General features: G+C 38.5%; 1 protein-coding gene across 2 annotated transcripts in view; it reads right to left on the minus strand.

The window, feature by feature from the left end:
• Window positions 1-4,073: 4,073 nt before the first annotated feature.
• Window positions 4,074-21,910, minus strand: part of uex (metal transporter uex) — a 107,514-nt gene continuing 89,677 nt past the window's right edge. For both annotated transcript variants that reach the window (XM_070211854.1, XM_070211853.1), the window contains exon 7: window positions 4,074-6,298. In XM_070211854.1, the coding sequence (XP_070067955.1) occupies window positions 5,742-6,298 (557 nt within the window). In that variant the 3' untranslated portion in view covers window positions 4,074-5,741. The remainder of the gene's footprint in view (window positions 6,299-21,910) is intronic.

Consider the following 21,910-nt stretch of genomic DNA (forward strand, 5'->3'; position numbering starts at 1 on the left):
TTTATAAGAGTGCATTGTTTCTGCTGTTGATTTTGTGTTGTTTTGCATTGCTGAGCTCTCATTACTAACTTTTTGCCAAAAAGGCTGAGGAAAGGCTGTATGATCAAATGAATCAACTGTTTCGAATCTACCGAAAAGAGATGGATACCTAGCTTTAACTTCCATTCTAGATAAATTTTCTGCTGTCATACATTTTTGGATTGCAAATTCACGCTGTCTTGCTGGACAAGAACGCGAAGTCGAAACATGGTTTCCGTTACAATTAACACAGACAATATCACTGCAAATAAAAGTGGAGAGATGCACTAAGGAACACTTAAAACATTTTTGCTCGTTTTGTTTGCAATGTTGTGCAAAGTGGTTAAATCTAAAGCATCTATAACATTGATTGAAAGGAACAAAATGCGAAACAGGAACTTTTGTATAAAGTAGAGTTATTTCCGAGGGAATTTGATTGCCTCTAAATAATAATTTTACTTTGCTGGTAGGTACTAAGATCTCTTTATTGTTTCTGTCTCTGGTGTTAATTCTAATCACCTCTTCAATAGGCACTGAAGAAATAATCGACTCCTTAATCATGTCAGTTGTAAAAGAGGTTGGAATTTGGTATATAATACCAGTTTTGAAAATAAAGTGTTTAAAAATTTTCGGTTCATATCCGTATTTGTCAAGATCAGAATTAACGAATAAATTCGCCTCTTTTGCCGATTTAAATTCAATTTTGCAACGCCCAAAACCTATCTTTTGCACTGCGATAACTCCAATAACTTCATTTTTGACTAAAAGACCGCTTAGCTCCAATGGGTTAATCGGCACTCGACTTTGTTCTCCGCTAGTTCTCTTTTTGTCCACATACACCATAAACGGTCCCTTATGGTCACCGTTATATTCTAATTTCATTGCATTCTCTACTTGCTTTTCTTCCATCTGAATTCCAGATACCGTTGGGTTAGGGGTTATTGGCATAACCTCCATTGGTTCTTCTCCAATTTCTCCGTCGTTACCGCCATTTCTTGTCCTTCTATCAAATTTAGCTTTTTTGGCTTTACACGCCACTGCATCCGAGGCCAGGAATTTCTCCTTGGCCGCGGAGGACATTTTGAGTTTCTCAATTAGGGTCCTCGTATTGAGGCCTTTTCTTTTTGCAACACTCCAATAAAAATAAGAATAAAATCAAATGTTTTAAATATTTAAATCCACACTTTTAAAGAATTTAAGTCACACCGATCCAAAAAACATCTATTCACCACGAGGGGACAAACGATTCTGATGATGTATATTTATTTTTAAAATTTTATTGCTGGTAAAAAAAAACCATCTTCTAGGCCTTCTTTTCTTTTGGCACTAGGCTCAAATTAAAGGTCTTTATTAGCATTAAAATATGTGCTAGGGCTGACATTGAACCATTTCTCGTTTTTAAGATACATAAAACAACCAAGACTTTCGCACGCGACACCAATAGAAGTGACTTTTTATACCCTTGCAGAGGGTATTATGATTTCAGTCAGAAGTTTGCAACGCAGTGAAGGAGACGTTTCCGACCCCATAAAGTATATATATTCTTGATCAGCATCACAAGACGAGTCGATCTAGCCATGTCCGTCTGTCCGTCTGTCCGTCCGTCTGTCTGTCTGTCCGTCTGTCCGTCTGTCCGTCTGTCTGTTTCTACGCAAACTAGTCTCTCAGTTTTTGAGCTATCGGGACGAAACTTTCGCAAAAGTCTTCTTTCTATTGCAGGTAGTATATATGTCGGAGCCGACCGGATCGGACAACTATATCTTATAGCTCCCATAGGAAGGATCGGAAGAAAAAAACTTTAAAAAATTCTAGCTTCGGTGTTTTTTGAAATATTACCTTCTACTTTTGGGGATGTTATTTTTTAAATATTTCTGAATTTCGAATTAATTATTTAAAAAATCGGACTACTATATCATATAGCTGCCATAGGAACGATCGGAAAATTAATGGAAAAGTAATAGGAAATAAATTCTAGCTTCTTTGATTTTTATTGTATTATCTTCTACTCTAGGATATGACTCTTTTTAAATATTTCCGAATTTCAATTTTAATTTGATCAAAATCGGACGACTATATCATATAGCTGCCATAGGAACGATCGGAAAATTAATGAGAAATATTAGAAAATTAACATTTTTGCGATTTGTTAATTAATAGGAATGATCTGCAAGGGTATATAAGCTTCGGCTGGCCGAAGCTAGCTTCCTTTCTTGTTTTACTTCCATCTTAACTTTAGATTGTAACGAAACGTGAAGAAATATTTTAATGCAGTTAGTTTCATAGTGTTCATTGTTCTTTCTTCATTAAAATGTATTTGGTTTGTTTACAAAATATTGAGTGGTTACTTTTTTATTGGCATTGAAGTGACTGTCACACGCTACATGTCGCATGCGTCAGTTTTTTCCGTCATTTTCTTAGGTGGTTTTTCTGTAACCTTAAGTGCCGTTTTCTCGTCCGTTTTTTAATTTGCCTGCCGAGACAACGGAGCGATAAACAAAAAATGGTTTACTCGTCCTTATGTTAGCGCAGGTAGTGACAAATTTTGTCTCGGTACTTCATCCACCGTGCAAAATTTTTGCGGTTGAATTGTGCGCAAGTGTTGCCAGACATTTGAGCGTTGTCAATCTGGTTCTACTCTTCATTCGAAAACAGGTGATTCTATTTTCAGTTAAATATAATGCGAACCTTTCGGCGCAGATATCAAATCTAAAGTAAAGAAGTAAGTGCATTCATTTGATTTTACTAATTCCATATAGTCAAAAACCATTATTGCAGGGAAACGACAATATAGTCATGGGTTAATTTTCTAATAACTCTTAGATTCTACGCAAGTGGCAGTTTTCTTATAACTGTTGGCGATTGTTAAGAAAGTTTCTTTTGCTATAAGGTCTTTTTTAAAACAATTTATGAAGTACCTGCGTATTGAAGATAGCCAAGTTTCCGAAAGTCATTGGAGCTATAGATTGCACGCTCTCCTGTTCATCGGTATAACTTTTACCGCGAAACTTTCTTTCTGCCGAAATTGTTTTTTATTAGTTTGAAATTTTGTTTATATCATTAGCTGTTAGTGTGACTGTTTTATGGTAGTTTTCGATAGTTTTTCGATTAATTTTTAAGAATTAGTTAACTCTTCTGTTGTGGGGCTGCCACCTAGTCTCAATTTAGTGCGCCTTTTATTTGGAGTTTTAAATGACGGACGAGAAAACGAAAACCGATTTGCCACCGGGATAAATTTTTCCTTCCATTAGCTAAATTTTACTTTGCAGGACGGACGAGAAAACGGCCCTAAGAGGGGGTAGGGTCTTTGGCACCAAAAAATATACCAACTTTGCGATTTTTTCTATAAAATTATTTTAAATTAATTTAAACCTTTTGTATATTGTTAAGTGTAATTTAAGTAACATACACTCATTTTTATAGCCGATACTATCGGCTAATATATCGGTGGCAAAGCGATTGCTGGAACACTTAAAAAAAGGCGTTTTGCGGTGTTCGCTGTACCTTCGCTAAAAATGATCGGATTTCCATTTTGTTTTTACATTTCGCTTAAGAATTAAAAAAACCCGCCCCTGGGAAGCCCTTTTTTAAGTTTTTTATTTTTTTCGAAATTCCAAAATCAACAGTCTTAGAGGTTAGGGTACTAATTTTAGCATAACTTCTTAAGTTTTTTGCAGATGCACTTACAACTTTTTTTGTATAATCTTAAAATGTTAATCTACAAGAAAAAAAAATTTAAAAGAAAATCAATTTTTTTTTTGTGCAAGACCCTACCCTCCCCCTTAACCTCAAAAAAACCGTTTAAGCGCTACTTTAAAAATACCAAAAAATGACTTTTTTGTTTATATAACAGGTATTGTCCTAAAAAATTAACCCAGGATACTAAAATAACTTAGCTTAGTTGAGGATCCATCTAACTAAAATCACATATCAGTGCAAAATCATAAAAAAAAAATATATTTGTATCAAGTTTCAAGCTTTTTGGCTTGGTTCACATCCCCAGAGAATTGCCCATATAAAAATTTATAGAAATAGTTATATTAATACCAAATAAAAACAACGTTTTCGTATTTTGTTTATTTAAGAACTGAAAGTGACAATATTATACACCAGTTTGGCTGTGTTCACAAACTCATTTAAGTTTTAGCAAAGTTGTCTAAATTTTAGCAGGGTAATGTCTGTGACATATTATTAACTCAAACTTAATGTTATTTTAGGGAAGAGGGAGTAAAAAAACAGTTAAAATAAGCAACATAACTTCTTAAGTACGTATATAACCACATATATGTGCATATTAGGACTGGGTCGATTTGTAAGGTCGCAAAACTAGGAAAAATGTGATGTTTTTAAGGGGGGAGATAGATGTAGAACTACATTTAGAAAGCGTCTGAACCTAACTTACAAAGAATATTCATAAACTCTGGTTGTGGCACCCTTTTAAAATCAAAAATTATTTTTGTACATTTTTTTTTTTGTTCTTTTTGCTTTACAAATTTATTCAGCAAGTAGGTTCAGACAGTGTTCATTACGAAAATTTCTGTAAAACCAGCATGATGATCAAACCATTACTTTTTGAGTTACCCGATCAGCAGCTGAGGAAAACATGGTTTCTAGAAAAACGCATTTAAAGTAATGAAATATATATAGTGCACAAAGATGGTAAGTGCCGTCATATAGTTCGAATTGCATTGGGAAACTTTAGTGACTCATTCTTAAAGAATTATTCTACCAATTTAAAAAATAAGAAAAATCTATTTTTTTTCTTAATGGATCTTTTTTCTTAATGCCTTTTAGTTTGTTTCGTTTGTTGGTCTAATTACTTAAAAAACGGGAAACAATCTAAAACTAACTAAAGTTGATTAGGCTATAAAAATAAAAAGTTTTAAGTGCCTTAACTCACAGAAATGTCTTTCAAAGCAGCGTTTCATGGCACTTACTAAATAAAAATTTTAAGTTTTCCTAAAAGAAAAAAAAATTTTCTTGGTTTATTTAATGGTAAAAGACTAATTCGATCGATACCAAACACGTCAAGTTAAAAAGTAAATGATAAAATAACAGACATAAATCAAAGTGTCCTACAGACCTCTCCCCTACACAATTATAACCGATTATAATAATTAGTTGCAGTCCTAGCAAAACGGGTACTATGATTTTTTCTCCAAATCTAGAAATTTTCTTTTGCAAATGCGGAGGATAAAGCGTGACTTTACGGACACGGGTTCTTTGACAATATGGCATAGAATTGCCATACATTGTGTTTCGTCCATAATATTTAAAATTTTTTTTGCTTCCATACCAATGTTTTAAATTTAAGGCTACTGAGATATTTATCATGAAAAAACAGTATTTTCCCCTTGCAAATGGGGATGGTCATAAAAGAATGCCTATAATTGCCATTAGATTAAGTTCCCGCCTTCTACTATTCCAAGACCCCAAGTTGAGTCACCCTATATCCAAGAAAACAAATAGGTAGATAAAAAATATATCAAATGACAAATCAGGATAGGTTATGATTGATTTTTACTACTGCAAGATAGCTATTGCCTAAATTAAAAAAATAACTCATTTTTAAAAAAATGTTGTAAATAAACCGTTTTAACCGAGTTTACACAAATTGGTTCAAGTATAGTGCAGGGTTTATGGATTTTCAATAGAATAACTGTTTTTTTTATATTACGCCAAATTTGATTATCTTCAAATTCTTTAATACGATTGTTCTACATGTTTTATTGGTGTTTACTTTGCCTATTTTCGGATCTATCTCCTAGCTTTGGCAAAAGTGGTATGGAAGCTGCTGTCGTGTCTCTGTCATCATGCTTTCCATTTTGAAGCTCTTCTACTTCTGAAGCAACTAAGCTACTATTTATTGACGCGTTATCCGTTTGCTCAGGGTTGTTTACTTTTTGCGCATCTTGAACGGGTTCACTGACACTATTGTGTCTTTCGTCCTGAGATATATCCATATTTCCAGGTGAAGAATTTGCGCTTCGATTAGTTAGATTTAGACGATTTTGATTTTGTGCAAGTATTGGTGGTTTTTCATCTTCTGTTATAGAGTGTAATAAACGTTCAACTTCGTCATCAAAGGTCTCACTTGAAAATGTTCCTGATTTACGACTTTTCTCCAATAATGTAGCTTTTTTCGCGGTGAGGTATAAGACCCTTTTGATTGCAATGTATATCACATCAGATAAAGCACGAACGGAGTAATCAGGTACAAAAGATTGCCGAATTTTGGAATCCAAGTTTAAAGACTGCAAGGAGCCCATTTGTGATGGAGAGTCTAGAAAAAAAACACATTAAAAACTTGTAAGTCGTTTAGATTCAAAAAACAAGAGAGAGCGCTATAGTCGGATTGGTGTCCCGACTATCTAATACCCGTCACTAAAGAAAGTGCGAAGGAGATGGATATATAAAATTTTTTTGATTGCGCATAACTTTTTAATGAATGGTGCGATTTGAAAAGTGTCTTCTACATTTCGATAGGTATAAATATATATTAAAGATTATTCCGCTTGACAGAGAAAAACACGTGCGACCTGGTTGAGTAAATATGTGTAAGTGATGGAGCTTTATTCGATAACGTCAATGATGGCCCCATATTTAACGGATTTTATGCCACTGAGTTCAAAGTGGGATCTCTTTTGAGGAATTAGCTATGAATTCTTTTCATTGATTTGTTAATTTTTTCCAAAGCATATACGATTATTTTATATTACTTATTAGCTTTTTCTGACAGTTAACTACTACAAAAAGAATTCATAGCTAATTCCTCAAGAGAGATCCCACTTTGAAACCAGCGGCATAAAATCCGTTAAATCTAGGGCTTTTTGAGAAAAATATAATGGTATTTTTGCAGACTGGCCCTTTGGACGAAATCCTACTTTTAGACTTTAAAAACGCTATCGCTTGGTCATCTACGGTCTAATAAAATCCATTATTTTTCTCGTAATCGGCCATGGAAAGACAGATTTTTCTGCTTTTGAACCATGCCGATTGTGTCTTTCGTTCGCAGGTTAAAAATTATTTTGTGTTTTCTTTTCAGCGCGAATATACGGCGAAAGAGTGGTAACATTGACAAAATGGGTATGAGGTAAAATATTGGAAGCAAGGGACTTTGCAATCAATGTGGTACTGTCCAAATACAAAAAAAATCAAAAAAGGGGGTGGCCGGGTTGATATGGAACGTCCCATATCCAGATAATGCCTCCTTAGAATTCTTGTAATGCAACTTTAGATCATTTGTTGATGCCAAATATCGAAGAACATGCTTTACTCCTGTCCAATGCTCAATGTGGGGATCCTTATTACGTTGGGCCAATTTAGATATTGAATGTAATATATCTGGTCTTGTGCATAGAGCCAGCCACATGATTTCACCAATGGCCTTTTGGTATTCCTGCTCGTTCACCTTTTTGCTTCCATCCTTGTCGCATAAAACTTGAAAACCTGCATCAAGTGGGGTGGTAGATGGTTTGCACTCTCGAATGCCGTGTCGATGAAGCAAATTTTCAATATATTGGCTCTGACTCAAAGTAATATCTCCCAATTCGCCTTCTCGTTGAACTTCCATACCAAAGAACATGTGTAACTGTCCTTGGACGACACAGTCAAACGATTTAGAGATTTTGCTTTTAATGTTTATCAAATCTTCCTTGTCTTGGCAGGCTATGATCAAATCGTCCCCGTATACCAGAATAAGGGATAAATGTGGTCCATCTGTGTTTATATATAGACAAGGCTCGTTTTTACATGAACTAAAACCAATTCCACGAAGAACTTCATCCAACTTGTAGTTCCACTCTCTTCCCGATTGCTTCAAACCAAAAATCGCCTTCTTTAGCAAAAGCACTCCGTTTGCGTGATCTTTGACCAGAAATCCGCATGGTTGTTTCATATAAACAGTGTCAGTTAAATCGCTATTCAAATAGGCAGTGCATACATCCATTTGATGCAAATATAGTTTTAATTGTGCATTTCCATTGGCATCCATCTTCACTGTAAAAACCCATTTACATCCAATAGTGCGTTCGTTGGTAGGAAGGTCTACGATCTGCCGAGTTTGATTAGTCATCAAGGCCTTGTATTCTTTTTCCATCGCTTCTAGCCACAGCTCGGAATCGGGACAACTAATTGCTTCTTGGTTGCTTACCGGAAGAAATATTTCGCCATTAACTGCTGCTCCCAGGACATTGTACTGTTTTCGCGGGCATCCAGGCTTGCCCGGTCGAATAAGTTTTGGTCTTCCAGGACCCACTTGTCCTACGTCTCTGGCTCCGATGTCTTCAACTTCCGCGCGGTCGTCCTCTAAGTCACCGTCCTCTGCGCAGCCGTTTATATAGCCTCTCCCCATAACGATTCGCCAAGTCCAGATTGTGTCAGTAAACAACGCGCCATCTCTACCAACGTACGGTTAGCTCTCTCTGCTACGCCGTTTTGTTGTGGGGTGTACGGGATTGTTAGCTGACGCATGATTCCATTTGCTTTAAGGAATTTATCAAAGGTCGTGTTAATTAATTCTTTTCCATTGTCGCTACGTATGCATTTTAAAAGCTTTCCTGTTTGCCTTTCCACAAACTTCGAGAAAACTTCGTCTTTGCCTTTTAGAAAGTAAACAAAGATACGCCGGGACTTGTCGTCTATGAACGAAAGAAAGTAGCGATTTCCGCCCAGAGATCGTGTACTAAAAGGGCCGCATACATCTGTGTGAACTAGTTCCAGCACTTCACTGGCTCTACTCTCAGTTTTCTGTAAGAATGGTTGAACATGTATTTTGCTTAGCATACATGTCCTACATGATGCATTTGGTGGGATATTACAGCCTTCGATTCCACGAACCATATCCTTTTCGAAACAATCGGTTAAGCTGCAAAAATTCAAATGACCATATCGCATGTGCCATAGCATTCCATCGATACTAGATGCAGCAAGGCATTGGCCGGACATTCCCTCGAATATATACAGATTTCCAGTCCTGTTGATTTGTAGTATACACTCTCCGCTCTGAATAATTTTGGCATTCTTTTCGTTAAAATGCACCAGATTCCTTTCGATACAGTTTGACTTACAGACATAAAATTTGCCTTCATCATTGGCACATACAGAACGTCGCTTAGGACAATGGTGTACCGATCTGTTTTAAGCTTGACCACTCCTTTTCCCTCCGCTTTTAGGAATCCGTCTCCAACCAATCCAATCAACTCAGAATGCTCCTTCATGCTTGTAAACATCTTATCGTCGCAGCACATATGACCAAACACCACTTCGAACGACCAAGGCTATCTGAGTCCAGGGCTCCCAACAAACTGCACTGATTTTGAACACCTGTTGGGGGTGGCTTCTTCTTTTGAGATCCATCATTCCGACATTCCGACATAGCAAATGACACTCTTCTTGTTGTTGAATGACTTCTTAGCAACAAACGCCTGTGCGTGCGTGTCATTTTCTTGCGAATGAGACCGTCTTTCTCCTTCCTCTTTCATTTCGATTCGTAGCACCTCAAATTCTGGTAAGAAATCCCGCGTCTCAATGGCGACAAAATTTTCGTACTCTTTGGGAAGACTGGATAACAGGATTATTGCTCGTAGCTCATCACTCATCTCGATGCTCACTGACGAAAGCTGATCTAGAACTTCGCTGAAAAAGATCAGGTGGCTGGAAACATTTTGGCCATCCTCCATTTTTAGGCTCAGTAACTGTTTGTAGAGTGATACTTTTCTAACGGGACCACTCTGCTGGTGCGCCTCCTTTAGCTTCGTCCATGCCTCAAATGCCGTCGTACAGGATTTGATGTAACTCAGCTGGGATGTTTTAACACTGAGGGTGATCATTGCCAAAGCTTTACTGTTCTTGCTCGCCCAATTTGAGTCTTCAGCGGCATTCCAGTTCCATCTCGCCTGAGGCCACATCCCAAAGCTCCGCGTGGACCAGTACGCTGCGCATTTAAATACTCCAAGAATCATAATTCTTTTCTTCTAATTTATCAATTTTATAAAGCGCACTCGTGCTGAGGCTGTGTTTCACTCTTGTTCTTACGCCACTCCCATACAAAAAAGAAGTTCGATTTTTTTTTTAAATTTTTTTCTTGTAGATTCACATCTTAAGATTATACAAAATAAGTTTTAAGTCAATCAGAAATATTTTTTAGAAGTTATGCTAATACTAGTACCCTAACCTCTAAGACTTTATTTTATGACACTGAAGTTATTATTTATTGATAGTACATGTTTTTATCGAAACAACAAGCGTTTGTTCTTGAAAAAATATGAATAATTTACGAAGTTATGGCAATTCTTTCGGAACCCTTTTCTTTTATAGCGGTTTGCGGTGACCACGATGGCAGTCCAGCAGGTCAACTGATATCAAAAAACCAAACAATTTTTATTAGGATAGTATTTTTTCCAGTTCGTGCACGATTATTTTCAAGAATATTTGTTTTTTTTCTGCATACAGTAACAATTTTTCCAAAAAGTTGATTTTTCGAGTTCTAAAAATTTTATTAAAAATTCTGATCTGCGAAATCTAAATTGGCTCAAAAAAACTGAATTGTTCACGAACTCGGCAAAATCATTATGAATAATTAAAAAAAAAAATTAAAGAAGATCGATCAAATAGTTCTTGTGCAATCGTGGTCACAGCGAAGGCACTTTTGGAAAAACACGACTTTGAGATAATCGCATTCAAAGTTTTACGTTAAGTATATGCAACTATTGAAGTCGAGCACGTCAAAACGCTGTTTTCCTATCGAACTATTATTCGGATCTCTATGAAAATTTGGGAAAGTGTTCTCCAGGAGATATACTTTAGGATTCAGCAAAAAAAAAATTTTCGTTTCTTTGAAAAAAAAAAGGTATATAACCCCTTAAGTGCGTTTTTCTCGAAACCACGTTTTGAGAGTCCGTATTCATCGGCTTTTCTAAACGGCTCAACCGATCGTTTTCAAATTTGTCGCATATTTTTCTGCATAAAAAAAACCCGCCCCATATGAACCGTTTTTTTATTTTTGAACTTTAAACATTTTATTTTAAAGCCAAAAGTCAAACTTTTTAGGTGAAAAACGCATTTTTAACTTTGGACTATCGAAAAAAATTGTTTAAAATAAAAAATTAAAAAAAGGGCTTCATAGGGGCGGATTTTTTTAAATTCTTAAGCGAAAAGTAAAAACAAAATGGAAACCCGATCATTTTTAGCGGAGGTACAGTGAACACCGCAAAACGCCTTTTTTTAATAGTGTTCCAGCAATCGCTTTGCCACCGATATATTAGCCGATAGTATCGGCTATAAAAATTAGTGGATGTTAATTAAAGAAAAAATCGAAAAGTTAGTCGATTTTTTGGTGCCAAAGACCCTACCCCCCCTTAAGAAGAAGAGGTAAAGCTTCTTTAGATTATGTGGACTAACTAAAAATAACAAAAAGTAGTGCTACATTGCTTAAGGGGGGGTATGGCCAAAAAAAATTGGATATATTAGTTAACATAAAATAAAAAAAATAAATAAAAACAAGAGAGAACGCTATAGTCGGGTTGTTGTCCCGACTATCTAATACCCGTCACTCAGCTAAAGGGAGTGCGAACGCTGTGTCGGGTTGGTGTCCCGACTAATAATCGTAACTCAGCTAAAGGGAGTGCGAGGGAGATAGATATATAATTTTTGATTGCGTATAACTTTTTAATGAATGGTCCGATTTGAAAAATGTCTTCTACATTTCGATAGGTATAAATATACACAACAAAATTGCATTTATACTTCTCGGAAATCTTTAAAGATGTGGGCGCAGGACCCATTTTAAAATCGTTAGTGGGCGATTGTGGGCGTTAGAGGGGGCGTGGCGCTCGGCTAAAATAAACTTGCGCTGCGTAGGAAGCCAAAGAATATGTGTGGGAAATCTCAACCTTCTAGCTTATGTAGTTTCTGAGATCTCAGCGTTCATACAGACGGACAGACAGACAGACGGACAGACGGACAGACGGACAGACGGACATGGCTAGATCGACTCGGCTAGTGACCCTGATCAAGAATATATATACTTTATGGGGTCGGAAACGCTTCCTTCTAGCTGTTACATACTTTTGCACGAATCTAGTATACCCTTTTACTCTACGAGTAACGGGTATAAAAAAGCTTGACCTGATTACCAGGGGATTTATGTACAGAAATTATCTGCAAAATTTCAGAACGATCGGTACATTAGATTTCGATGGACAATGTTCACCGACTTACAAAAACATACTTTTCAGGAGAACGATTTAAAGTTTTGAATAGGTATAAGGGACGGCTGGGACCGCCCCACGTTCAAATGGTCATATTTTTTGTAATTTTCATCCGATTGACATGAAATTTTAACACAACATTCTTAACGTGTTGTACATTAATAAAAAAATTTAAAAAAAATCTAAAAAAATTAAATACCATACCCCACCCACCCCCCAAGCCCCCCCTAATGTTCTTCCACTTTGTATTGAAGAACTGGCGACCTTAATTAGTTCTTGTAGACAATAAACATGAACAAAGCCTAGAAGTATCTCCTTTACTGACAAAAAAATAATATTTTTCTTTTAAAACTCAAAATTAATCAGTAGTCTTGAGTTTTATTTCTTTTATCAAAAATAATGATTATTGTGTGATTTTAAATTAAAACGAATTTTAAATTACGGTCCCTTGTTTAATTTCTTTTTGAGAGTAGTTGCAGAATGGGCATGCATAGGGGAAGTGTTCTGTTTATTTTATGAAAATTAGTAAATTTGGTATAACCTAATCGCAGCCGCTGTATGAGTATTTGCATTTCCCCATTCGTATTTCGGAGTATCCCAGCGGGAACATTCCTTTGGAAAATATGATATTTTCATGAGGTTTCTCCATGCAAGCGGAAGGGACAAAACCTTATTCACCCCTTACATTTAGCAGGTCATCCACAGTTTATTTCATATAAATTTGATCGACGTTTTGTTCGACAAAGATAAAAACGATTCTATCTTGCCTGTGTTCGCGAAAATGTTCGTCGAAAAAATTCGACTGTGGATGACCTGCTTTTCTTTCGTCTCTGGTTTTAAAATACACGGGGCTGACACAAAAAGTGAGGGTGTTGAGGTACAACCGCTTAATTTTGAATTTTCCCGGCTGCGATTTAAATTACTCTTTTTTATGTATACTTTATCAGCGTTGCCACTTTGGTTTTATTAATAATGCGAATGTCAGTACGAATCTGACGACAGGAAGAAGAAGACGTGCCAGCGTCTATGAGAAAAATCTAATAAAGTTTATAATTGAAAGCAATAGCGTTTGTTTCTAATTATAAATGGTCCTTCTGAGTCGTATCTGTCGCTGATCGGTTTACTCAACGTGTGAAAGTTCGAAATGGAAAAACTAAAGTTAATAAGGAGCAAACAAAAGAGCAGTCTGACACGACTGCTTTCGTTTGCCGAGAATCCCACAGCGGAGTGCAACGCGAATGTTGCTGACATTATGATGGCGAGACTCCAAGCCGTTTGGGCAGAGTTCGACCGATCCACGGATGACATGTTCGACTTTACGGAATCTGAAGGTTATGTTGATCCCATGAGTGACTATAACTTGTATGAAGGCAAATTTGTGCGAGCCCAGCTGCTATACACACAGATAAAAGAGCAGGCTGGTGCAACACAAACGGTAAAAATTGCAGAACATGATGAAATTGGTAACGACGCAATTTCACAGGCATTACAACAACAACTCCAACTGCAGAGGGTTTTATGAACGGTTTCCAACGAGTACTGAAGCAGTGACGCCAGGGAGAGATGTGCAGTTACCCAAACTACAGATCAAAACCTTCGGTGGCGATTATAAGGAATGGCCAGCGTTTAAGGATCTGTACGAGCACGCAATCGACTTAAAGGAATATTTAAAAAAAGGACAAAAATTCCAATTCTGAAGTCGTTTCTGGAGGGAGATGCGCTTAGATTGATTAGTCATTTGCCTATCACGGAGGCAGCATATGACGCAGCATGGGCACGCTTGATAGAGCGCTACGATCGGCCCCGTCATGTTGTTAATTCACTTTTAGAATCTTTTATAAATCTGCCCATAGCCAAGTCTGCAAACGTGGGCATTTTGAGAAAGATTGAAATGAAATTGTGCGTGGATTAGACGCAGTAGGACAAACTGGACGAGACTGTTGGGTAATACACCTGCTTTTGGCAAAAATCGATTCGGAGTCGAGACGCAAGTGGGTGGACTTCAGTCGAGATTTGACATCTCCAAGAATTGAAGACCTTTTTGGATTCCTGGTTGCTCGATGTGAGGAGTTCGAGCTTAGCCATCGTGAGCCAACCACCGCCTCGTATGGACAGAACACAAGAGGAGCTGCACGATCATTTGTATCAGCTGGACAGAGTTTTAAATGTGTTCAATGCAGATCAGATGATCATTCACTGTACGATTGCCGACACTTCCTTGGGCTTTCTGTCGAACAGCGCCATACCTTTGTCAAAGAGAAGCGACTATGCTTTAATTGTTTAAAGCCAGATCATGTATTTGCCAGATGTGAATCAAAATATCGCTGCAGACACTGCCATGGCAAACATCATTCTCTGATTCATTTGCAAGTCTCCTCTAGTCAGCCTGTTGTATCCCAAAGTCAGCCAAGCGTATCAATGACGGTGCAGGATGAACAGGACCAGAATGTTTCGCTGGTTTCAATGAGCCACATTGCACTAGCACCTTCTGAACGACTTGATAGCCGTCCACCATCTCAAATAAGAGGAACGCTCCCTACTGCGTTGGTTCATGTACTTAATGCAAGCGGTACATATACAGTTTGTCGGGTGCTTTTGGACACTGGGTCCGAACTATCCTACTTATCGGAAAGGTGCATCAAGGAACTTGGAATTATGCGATCACCGTCCCGAATACTCGTATCTGGAATATCATCAGTTAAGGCGGAAACGACAAGGTGCTGAAGCATTCTTAACCTTAGATCAAGAGTGTCACAGGATGAGTTGATTGTAACTGCTCACGTTTTAGTCAAAATCACATCATCGCTGCCAAGGAACAATATCGACACAGCAGCATTGAAGATCTTCGATGATCTTTCGTTAGCAGATTCAATGTTCAACACCAAATCAGAGGTCGATATTCTGCTCGGAAGTAATTATGTATGGACTGCTTTTTCTGTACAAAAGAAATTTGACAATCATGGCAACATAATCGCTGTATCAACAATCTTTGGATGGGTAATTACATCAACAATGCTTTCAAGTCCAGTAGCTGCAACATCGCTACTTTCAACATTCGACATTAACGCTTTCCTCCAAAGGTTTTGGGAGCTCGAGAATGTGTCTGCCAACATTCCACCAGACCCAGAGAACTCTAAAGTTGAGGCGCATTTTTGTGAAACTCACTCGCGAGATGACCATGGAAGATACTGTGTAGAGCTACCATTTAAAGACCAACTTACAGAATTTGCAGACACACTTCAAGGAGCAATGGCGCGATTTAACTCGCTAGAAAGACGCCTGCAAAGAGACACGAACCTGAAAGCACAGTACGTTAAATTTATGCACGATTTCGAAGTTCTGGGGCACATGCGAAAGCTCGAACCGCAAGAAATACATTCTTCAGATAGGCGTACATTTTATATGCCTCATCACCCGGTTTCTGGTGTAAAACTACGAGTGGTGTTCGATGGGTCTTACAAGGACCGACATGGCAAGTCGCTAAACGATGCGCTGCATGTGGGACCGAGTATTCAGCGAGACCTGTTTGCTGTTTGCCTTCGATTTCGCATTTATCCATATGTGTTTTCCGCGGACATTGTTAAAATGTTTCGTCAGGTATGGGTTTCCACTAAACATCGAAACTACCTAAGAATTTTATGGAGACAGGATCCTAAAGAAGAACTAGCCCATTATCAGTTGTGTACTGTAACATATGGCACGGCCTGCGCTCCATTTCTGGCTGTAAGAGTACTTGAGCAACTGGCAAACGACTACAAGCAAGATTATCCTGATGCTTCAAGAATCGTACTTGAGGATTTTTACGTGGATGATGTTTTAACGGGGGCAAGCACGGAAGGTGAGCTGATACAACGAAAGGATGAACTCGTAAGACTATTTGAACACGCACAGCTTGAGCTGGGAAAATGGGAATCTAACAGCGAATTGATTGGTGGCTCTAAGACGTGTCTAAACCCAGATGTTATAAGCATGTCGAAAGATGAAACAACGAAGGTGCTTGGTATTCATTGGAAACCAGATCCTGAGATATTGGTATACAACGTCAATCTGATCGAAACCGCAGAGTGTACGAAACGCCAGGTATTGTCCGATGTCTCTCGGATTTTCGATCCGCTCGGGTTACTAGCGCCAGTAGTTGTTCAATTTAAAATATTGTTCCAAGAGTTATGGCTGCTTGACCTGAACTGGGACTCACCATTGCCCGATAATTTGACGGAACTGTGGCAGAAATACCGAAAGGATATTACCAAACTATCTGACTTGCAGGTAAAGAGGCATCTGGGCTACACTTCTGGACCAATTGAGTTGCATGCATTCTCAGATGCATCGATAAAGGCCTACTCCGCAGTTGTATACAGCCGAGTCAAACTTCCGGACGGCAGCTTCGAGGTGTGCCTTCTCGCTGCAAAGACACGCGTGGCACCACTTAAACAGCAGTCATTGCCTCGATTGGAGCTTTGTGGGGCGTTGCTTTAGAGTCGACTAGTTGCATCTATCAGGGCTGCATTAAAGCATATCCAAATCACCGTTCACGCATGGTCCGATTCTACGGTCGTCTTGGCTTGGCTGTCGCTCATTCCGTCCAAATTAAAAACATTCGTCGCCAATCGCACTGCAGAGATTTTGGAAATTATACCCCGGCATGCTTGGCACCATGTCAACACGAAGCAAAACCCTGCCGATTGCGCTTCCAGAGGAATGATGGCTTCAGAACTTCTCAAGTTTGACCTTTGGTGGAAGGGCCCAGAATGGCTGCACGACGAAGACCTAAATCTGGTAACTCAACCATGCTCACAAATTTATAGTTCCGTTGCAGATGATCGAATCAATGAAGAGGTTAAAACCATCGCACTGATAACCATGGGTGACACTCTTCCTGTAAAATCCGTAATAGACGAACTGGCTGATCGCACCTCATCCTGGCGGAGACTTATTCGCATCATGGCCTAAGTATTGCGGTTTATTCGTCGTCGAGGATCGCAACATACACCCAGTTCGATATCTTTGTGCTCTCAAGAAATATTTGAAGCACGTACCTACTGTGTTCAACATGTTCAGGCAGCATTTGAAGATGAGCGTGAGCGGTTAAAGAATGGACGCCCTTTAAGAAAGGATTCCAAGCTGCGCACACTTTCCCCGATTTTGGACAACAACGGACTCCTGCGTGTGGGTGGACGATTAAGCAACTCGGAACTGACCTTTTCTGCCAAGCATCCGGTCATTATGCCCAAAACGCATCGTATCACATACCTCATTGTAGAGCAGCGGTCGGCACACACATACAATAACATTTGAATGATCAAATTGCACTGGGCAGATCATTAGAGTGTGTGTGCAGACCGCTATTCTACAGTATACGTGAGCGAGCAGCGGCTGGGCAGAACAAAACCCTATGCTCACTTAATAGGGCGCTGCCGACCGCTGTTGTAGAGAATGAGCACAGGTTACACCTGCATCCGGGCGTATCGGCACTCTTTGCCATAACTCGTCAAAACTTTTGGATTTTAGGTGCACGAAACCTGATTCGAAAGGTTACACATAACTGTCTGAATTGTTTTAAGCAACGTCAACATACTGCTCATCAGTTTATGGCGGACCTTCCCACTACCAGAGTTCGTCAAGCATACCCGTTTCAAAACACGGGATGCGACTATGCGGGACCTATGATCCTTAAGGTACACAAGGGTCGCAATCCCCGCAAGGAGTAGGGCTACATATGCCTTTTCGTTTGTATGGTTACCTCAGCACTTCATCTGGAATTGGCAACTGACCTTAGTACGGAAACCTTCTTGGCAGCCCTACGCCGTTTCATTTCCCGTCGCGGAAAATGCACAGAAATGTTTAGCGATAACGGGCGAAACTTTGTTGGTGCTAAGCGTCAGCTAAATGAAATGGAACAACTTCTTCGATCACAGCTGCATAACGACACCATTGAACAAGCACTTGCATCAGAAGGCATAAAGTGGAACTTTATACCGCCACATGCTCCACATTGGGGTGGCAAATGGGAGTCCGCAGTGCGATCGGTTAAGATGCATCTTCACAGAGTACTAGGCAACGCCACTCTCACTTTCGAGCAAATGCATACTTTATTAGCACAAGTTGAGGCCGTGGTCAATTCGCGTCCACTGTATTCAACATCCGACACCAATCTTGGGTATTTATCTCCTGCCCACCTGCTCATTGGTCGTCCGTACACCTTAGTACCAGAAGGAGACCTTGGAACAGTGCCAACCAATCGATTGAGCTACTGGCAACATTCTTAGTCACTTCTTCAAGGGTTTTGGAAGCGTTGGCACCAGGAGTATTTGACGACCTTACAACAACGCCCAAAATGGACCACACGACTCCAAAATCTGGAATGTGGACACATGGTTTTAGTGAAAGACTAAAACACACCCCCAGCCGCCTGGATTTTGGGACGAATTATAGACACATATCCCGGGGCGGATGGCTTGGTACGCTCAGTTAAATTGAAAACATCTGCTGCAGAAATAACACGTCCGATTACCAAAATTGCTCCGTTACCGAGTTCTGAAACGGAGTTTCAGGGCCGGGCGGTATGTTGAGGAACAACCGCTTAATTTTGAATTTTCCCGGCTCCGATTTAAATTACTCTTTTTTATGTATACTTTATCAGCGTTGCCACTTTGGTTTTATTAATAATGCGAATGTCAGTACGAATCTGACGACAGGAAGAAGAAGACGTGCCAGCGTCTATGAGAAAAATCGAATAAAGTTTATAATTGAAAGCAATAGCTTTTGTTTCTAATTAGAGGGGTAAATGAGGTTTCTATGTGGTTTTCCAAGGGAATTTACATTTTCCCTACACCGTCGCCTGCTAAGAGATACAGGATTTCCAACACTTTCTGCTTAAAGGAACTCGATTTCCAACACACAAAGAACCACTCACTTTCCCGGTGGGATGTGACAGATGGTTTGCAGTGAGGTCTGAAGAATTTGCTTGTGTATATGTTTTATATATGTTTATTCAGAAAGTGTAAAATGCAGTTAGCGTTGTCTTGTGCAGTTAATTTTTGGTATCGCATAGATTTACGCACAAAAGAAACGAGAAAGAAAACAATAGAGAATGCTATAGTTGAGTGCATCGACTATCAAATTCATCTTACTCAACTATGTGAGCGTGAGAGAGGTAGATCTATGCAAACAGAAACGCTAGCAATCGCTTAATGTGGTTCCATTTAGCAGAAAATTCATAATTCGTAATTCATCATTTTTTATTGAATAACGAATAAAAGCCAAAAATCTGTCTTTAATCAACAAATCCTAATAGCTAACATTTTTTGATGGGATATTGTTAAAGGCAATTAAATATGAAAAGAAGAATGGAAGTTAATTTCAGCCAGCCGAAGTTTACATCCCCTTCAGGAGTGCCTATTTAAAATGTTGTTTTTAAATGGTCAAAAATTAAAACGCCTACTTTCTACAAAGTTATATCGTTTTCTCTATTATTTTTTTGATTATTCCTATGGGGGCCATAAGATACAGTATGTATCGACATATGTATGTACTAAAGATTCATCGCGAAAGCGTAAACACTAAGAGACTAGTTTGCATAGAAACGGACGGACATGGCTAGATATACTCGGCTTTTGGTGCTGATCAAGAATATACTGCGGTTACAAACTATAACTAACCCTCCTTCTATATTACATCTATAAAAAACATCCTAATTAAAAATGTCCCAAAAATAGGCCTTGTTTGGATTCCTATCCACATAGGAATATAAAAGGCAATGGAACTGCAGTCTCATTTGCCAAACTTAGCCTTCAATTCCCTTACATATCTACTACAAGTTTAGTGACATCGCTCACATTCTAAAACAATGTTTAAACCATCAAAAACTAAAATAAAAAAAGAAATTTCAAAAACAGCATCTCCCTAGTACAAAGTGAAAAAACTAATAACATTTCCACCTAAATACAAAATTAATAGAAGACAACAAAGTATAATCAACAGAATACGACTGGGACACACCAAGTACACCAATGCGCCTTACATTGATAAAAACCTCCCCTCTATCTGCCCCCTGTGCAACATCAAACCAATAAGCCTAACCCACATTATTACCTCATGACAACCCTTTCTCTTCAAAGAACTGCATCGTTCAACTCATAAAACCCTCCACATTACATAAAATCCTACTGACATCAATTTCTACTCTACTCTTTCTAAATAAGATATTATTAAAACATATGAATTTTAAATACCAAATAAGAGATGAACAAGAGAGAACGCTTTAGTCGGATGTCCCAACTATTAGATACCCGTACTCGTCTAGAGGGAGTGCGAGGGAGATAGAGATATACAATTTTGATCGGACATAACTTTTTAACGAATGGTTTAACGAATGATTTGATAAATTTCTTCTACATTTCGATAGGTTTTGATACACACAATAAAACATTTTTACTTTTCCGAAGGTGTGGGCGCCACAAAACGCTACAAAATTGCATTTATACTTCCCCGAAATTTTTAAAAATGTGGATGCTAGACACTGGAACATATTATCTGCGATTGCCCCAGTACTCGCATCACTAGGAGACGCCTCCAGCAAGGAACCAGGCGATGTTCTTGCCTTCGCCGTATCTCAAGAATCACGTGCCAGGAGCAAAATGATGGACTTAGCCATTATGTAGTGAGAATCACAGGCCACTCCGCCACAATCACACTCGGAATACTCAACAGCCGCACCTGCAGAAAATGCGATGAATCGAGGCCAAACCGGAAGATCTAACGCTGAGGCTGACTATTGACACGGGTACAAAATGAAATTAAATATCTGAAAAGTCAAGTAAACGCTTTCGTAAAGCAAACTTTGCACTTATCAATAGCCTTATCGCTTGCTCGGATTGGTCTAATCTGTACTATTGTATTAATATGACTGAAGCTGTTAATAAATTTTAGAATGTACTAGCAATACATTTATTGCTGATTTTTTCATATATTCAAATTCAAATTCAAATAACCTTAGCTAAACAGTAAATCCACCTAGAACGCACTAATATTCTAATCCTTCTCACCATAACATACCTTACCTTAACACCGCATTAACCCTAATATTACCTCACCTTGACCCCACCCATTTTATTCTAACCCTGGGCACACTTTTTTAGCACCTTTATGCGTTTTTCACTATTTCCTCGCCTTAACCCACCTTAGCACCAGTTGTTCTTCTTCTTAGCTAACCGGACTTTAGTCTCACCTGAAAAAAAATGTTGCCTACTATACTTACTTACGTTAATATCACTTTTTCTTAGTAAAAGATTTTTGTCACCTTGAACTTATCCTCACTAAAGTCCAAACGAACCTTACCTTTCATTACTTTTACCCTAATCTATCTAATACGTCCCTAATTGCAACTTAACCCCTAATATCACCTTATTCCCACCTTAACTCCACCTCGTAGTTCTGGTAGCCTAATTATATAGATTTGGTTAGCTAAACGAATGCAGAGAAAAACTCTTACTCTTTTTTACCGTTTATTTTTAACAGATCTAAACCCCAAAAACCTTAAAAACACCGCATTAACCGTAATATTACCTCACCTTTACCCCACCTATTTTATTCTAAACCTTGACACAATTGTTTAGCACCTTAATGCTGTTTTCATTATTTCCTCGTCTTAGCCCACCCTAGCACCAGTTTTGCTCTTCTTAGCTAAC

The sequence above is a fragment of the Drosophila takahashii genome, chromosome 2L (genome assembly GCF_030179915.1).
Source record: "Drosophila takahashii strain IR98-3 E-12201 chromosome 2L, DtakHiC1v2, whole genome shotgun sequence".
Taxonomy (NCBI): Eukaryota; Metazoa; Arthropoda; class Insecta; order Diptera; family Drosophilidae; genus Drosophila; species Drosophila takahashii.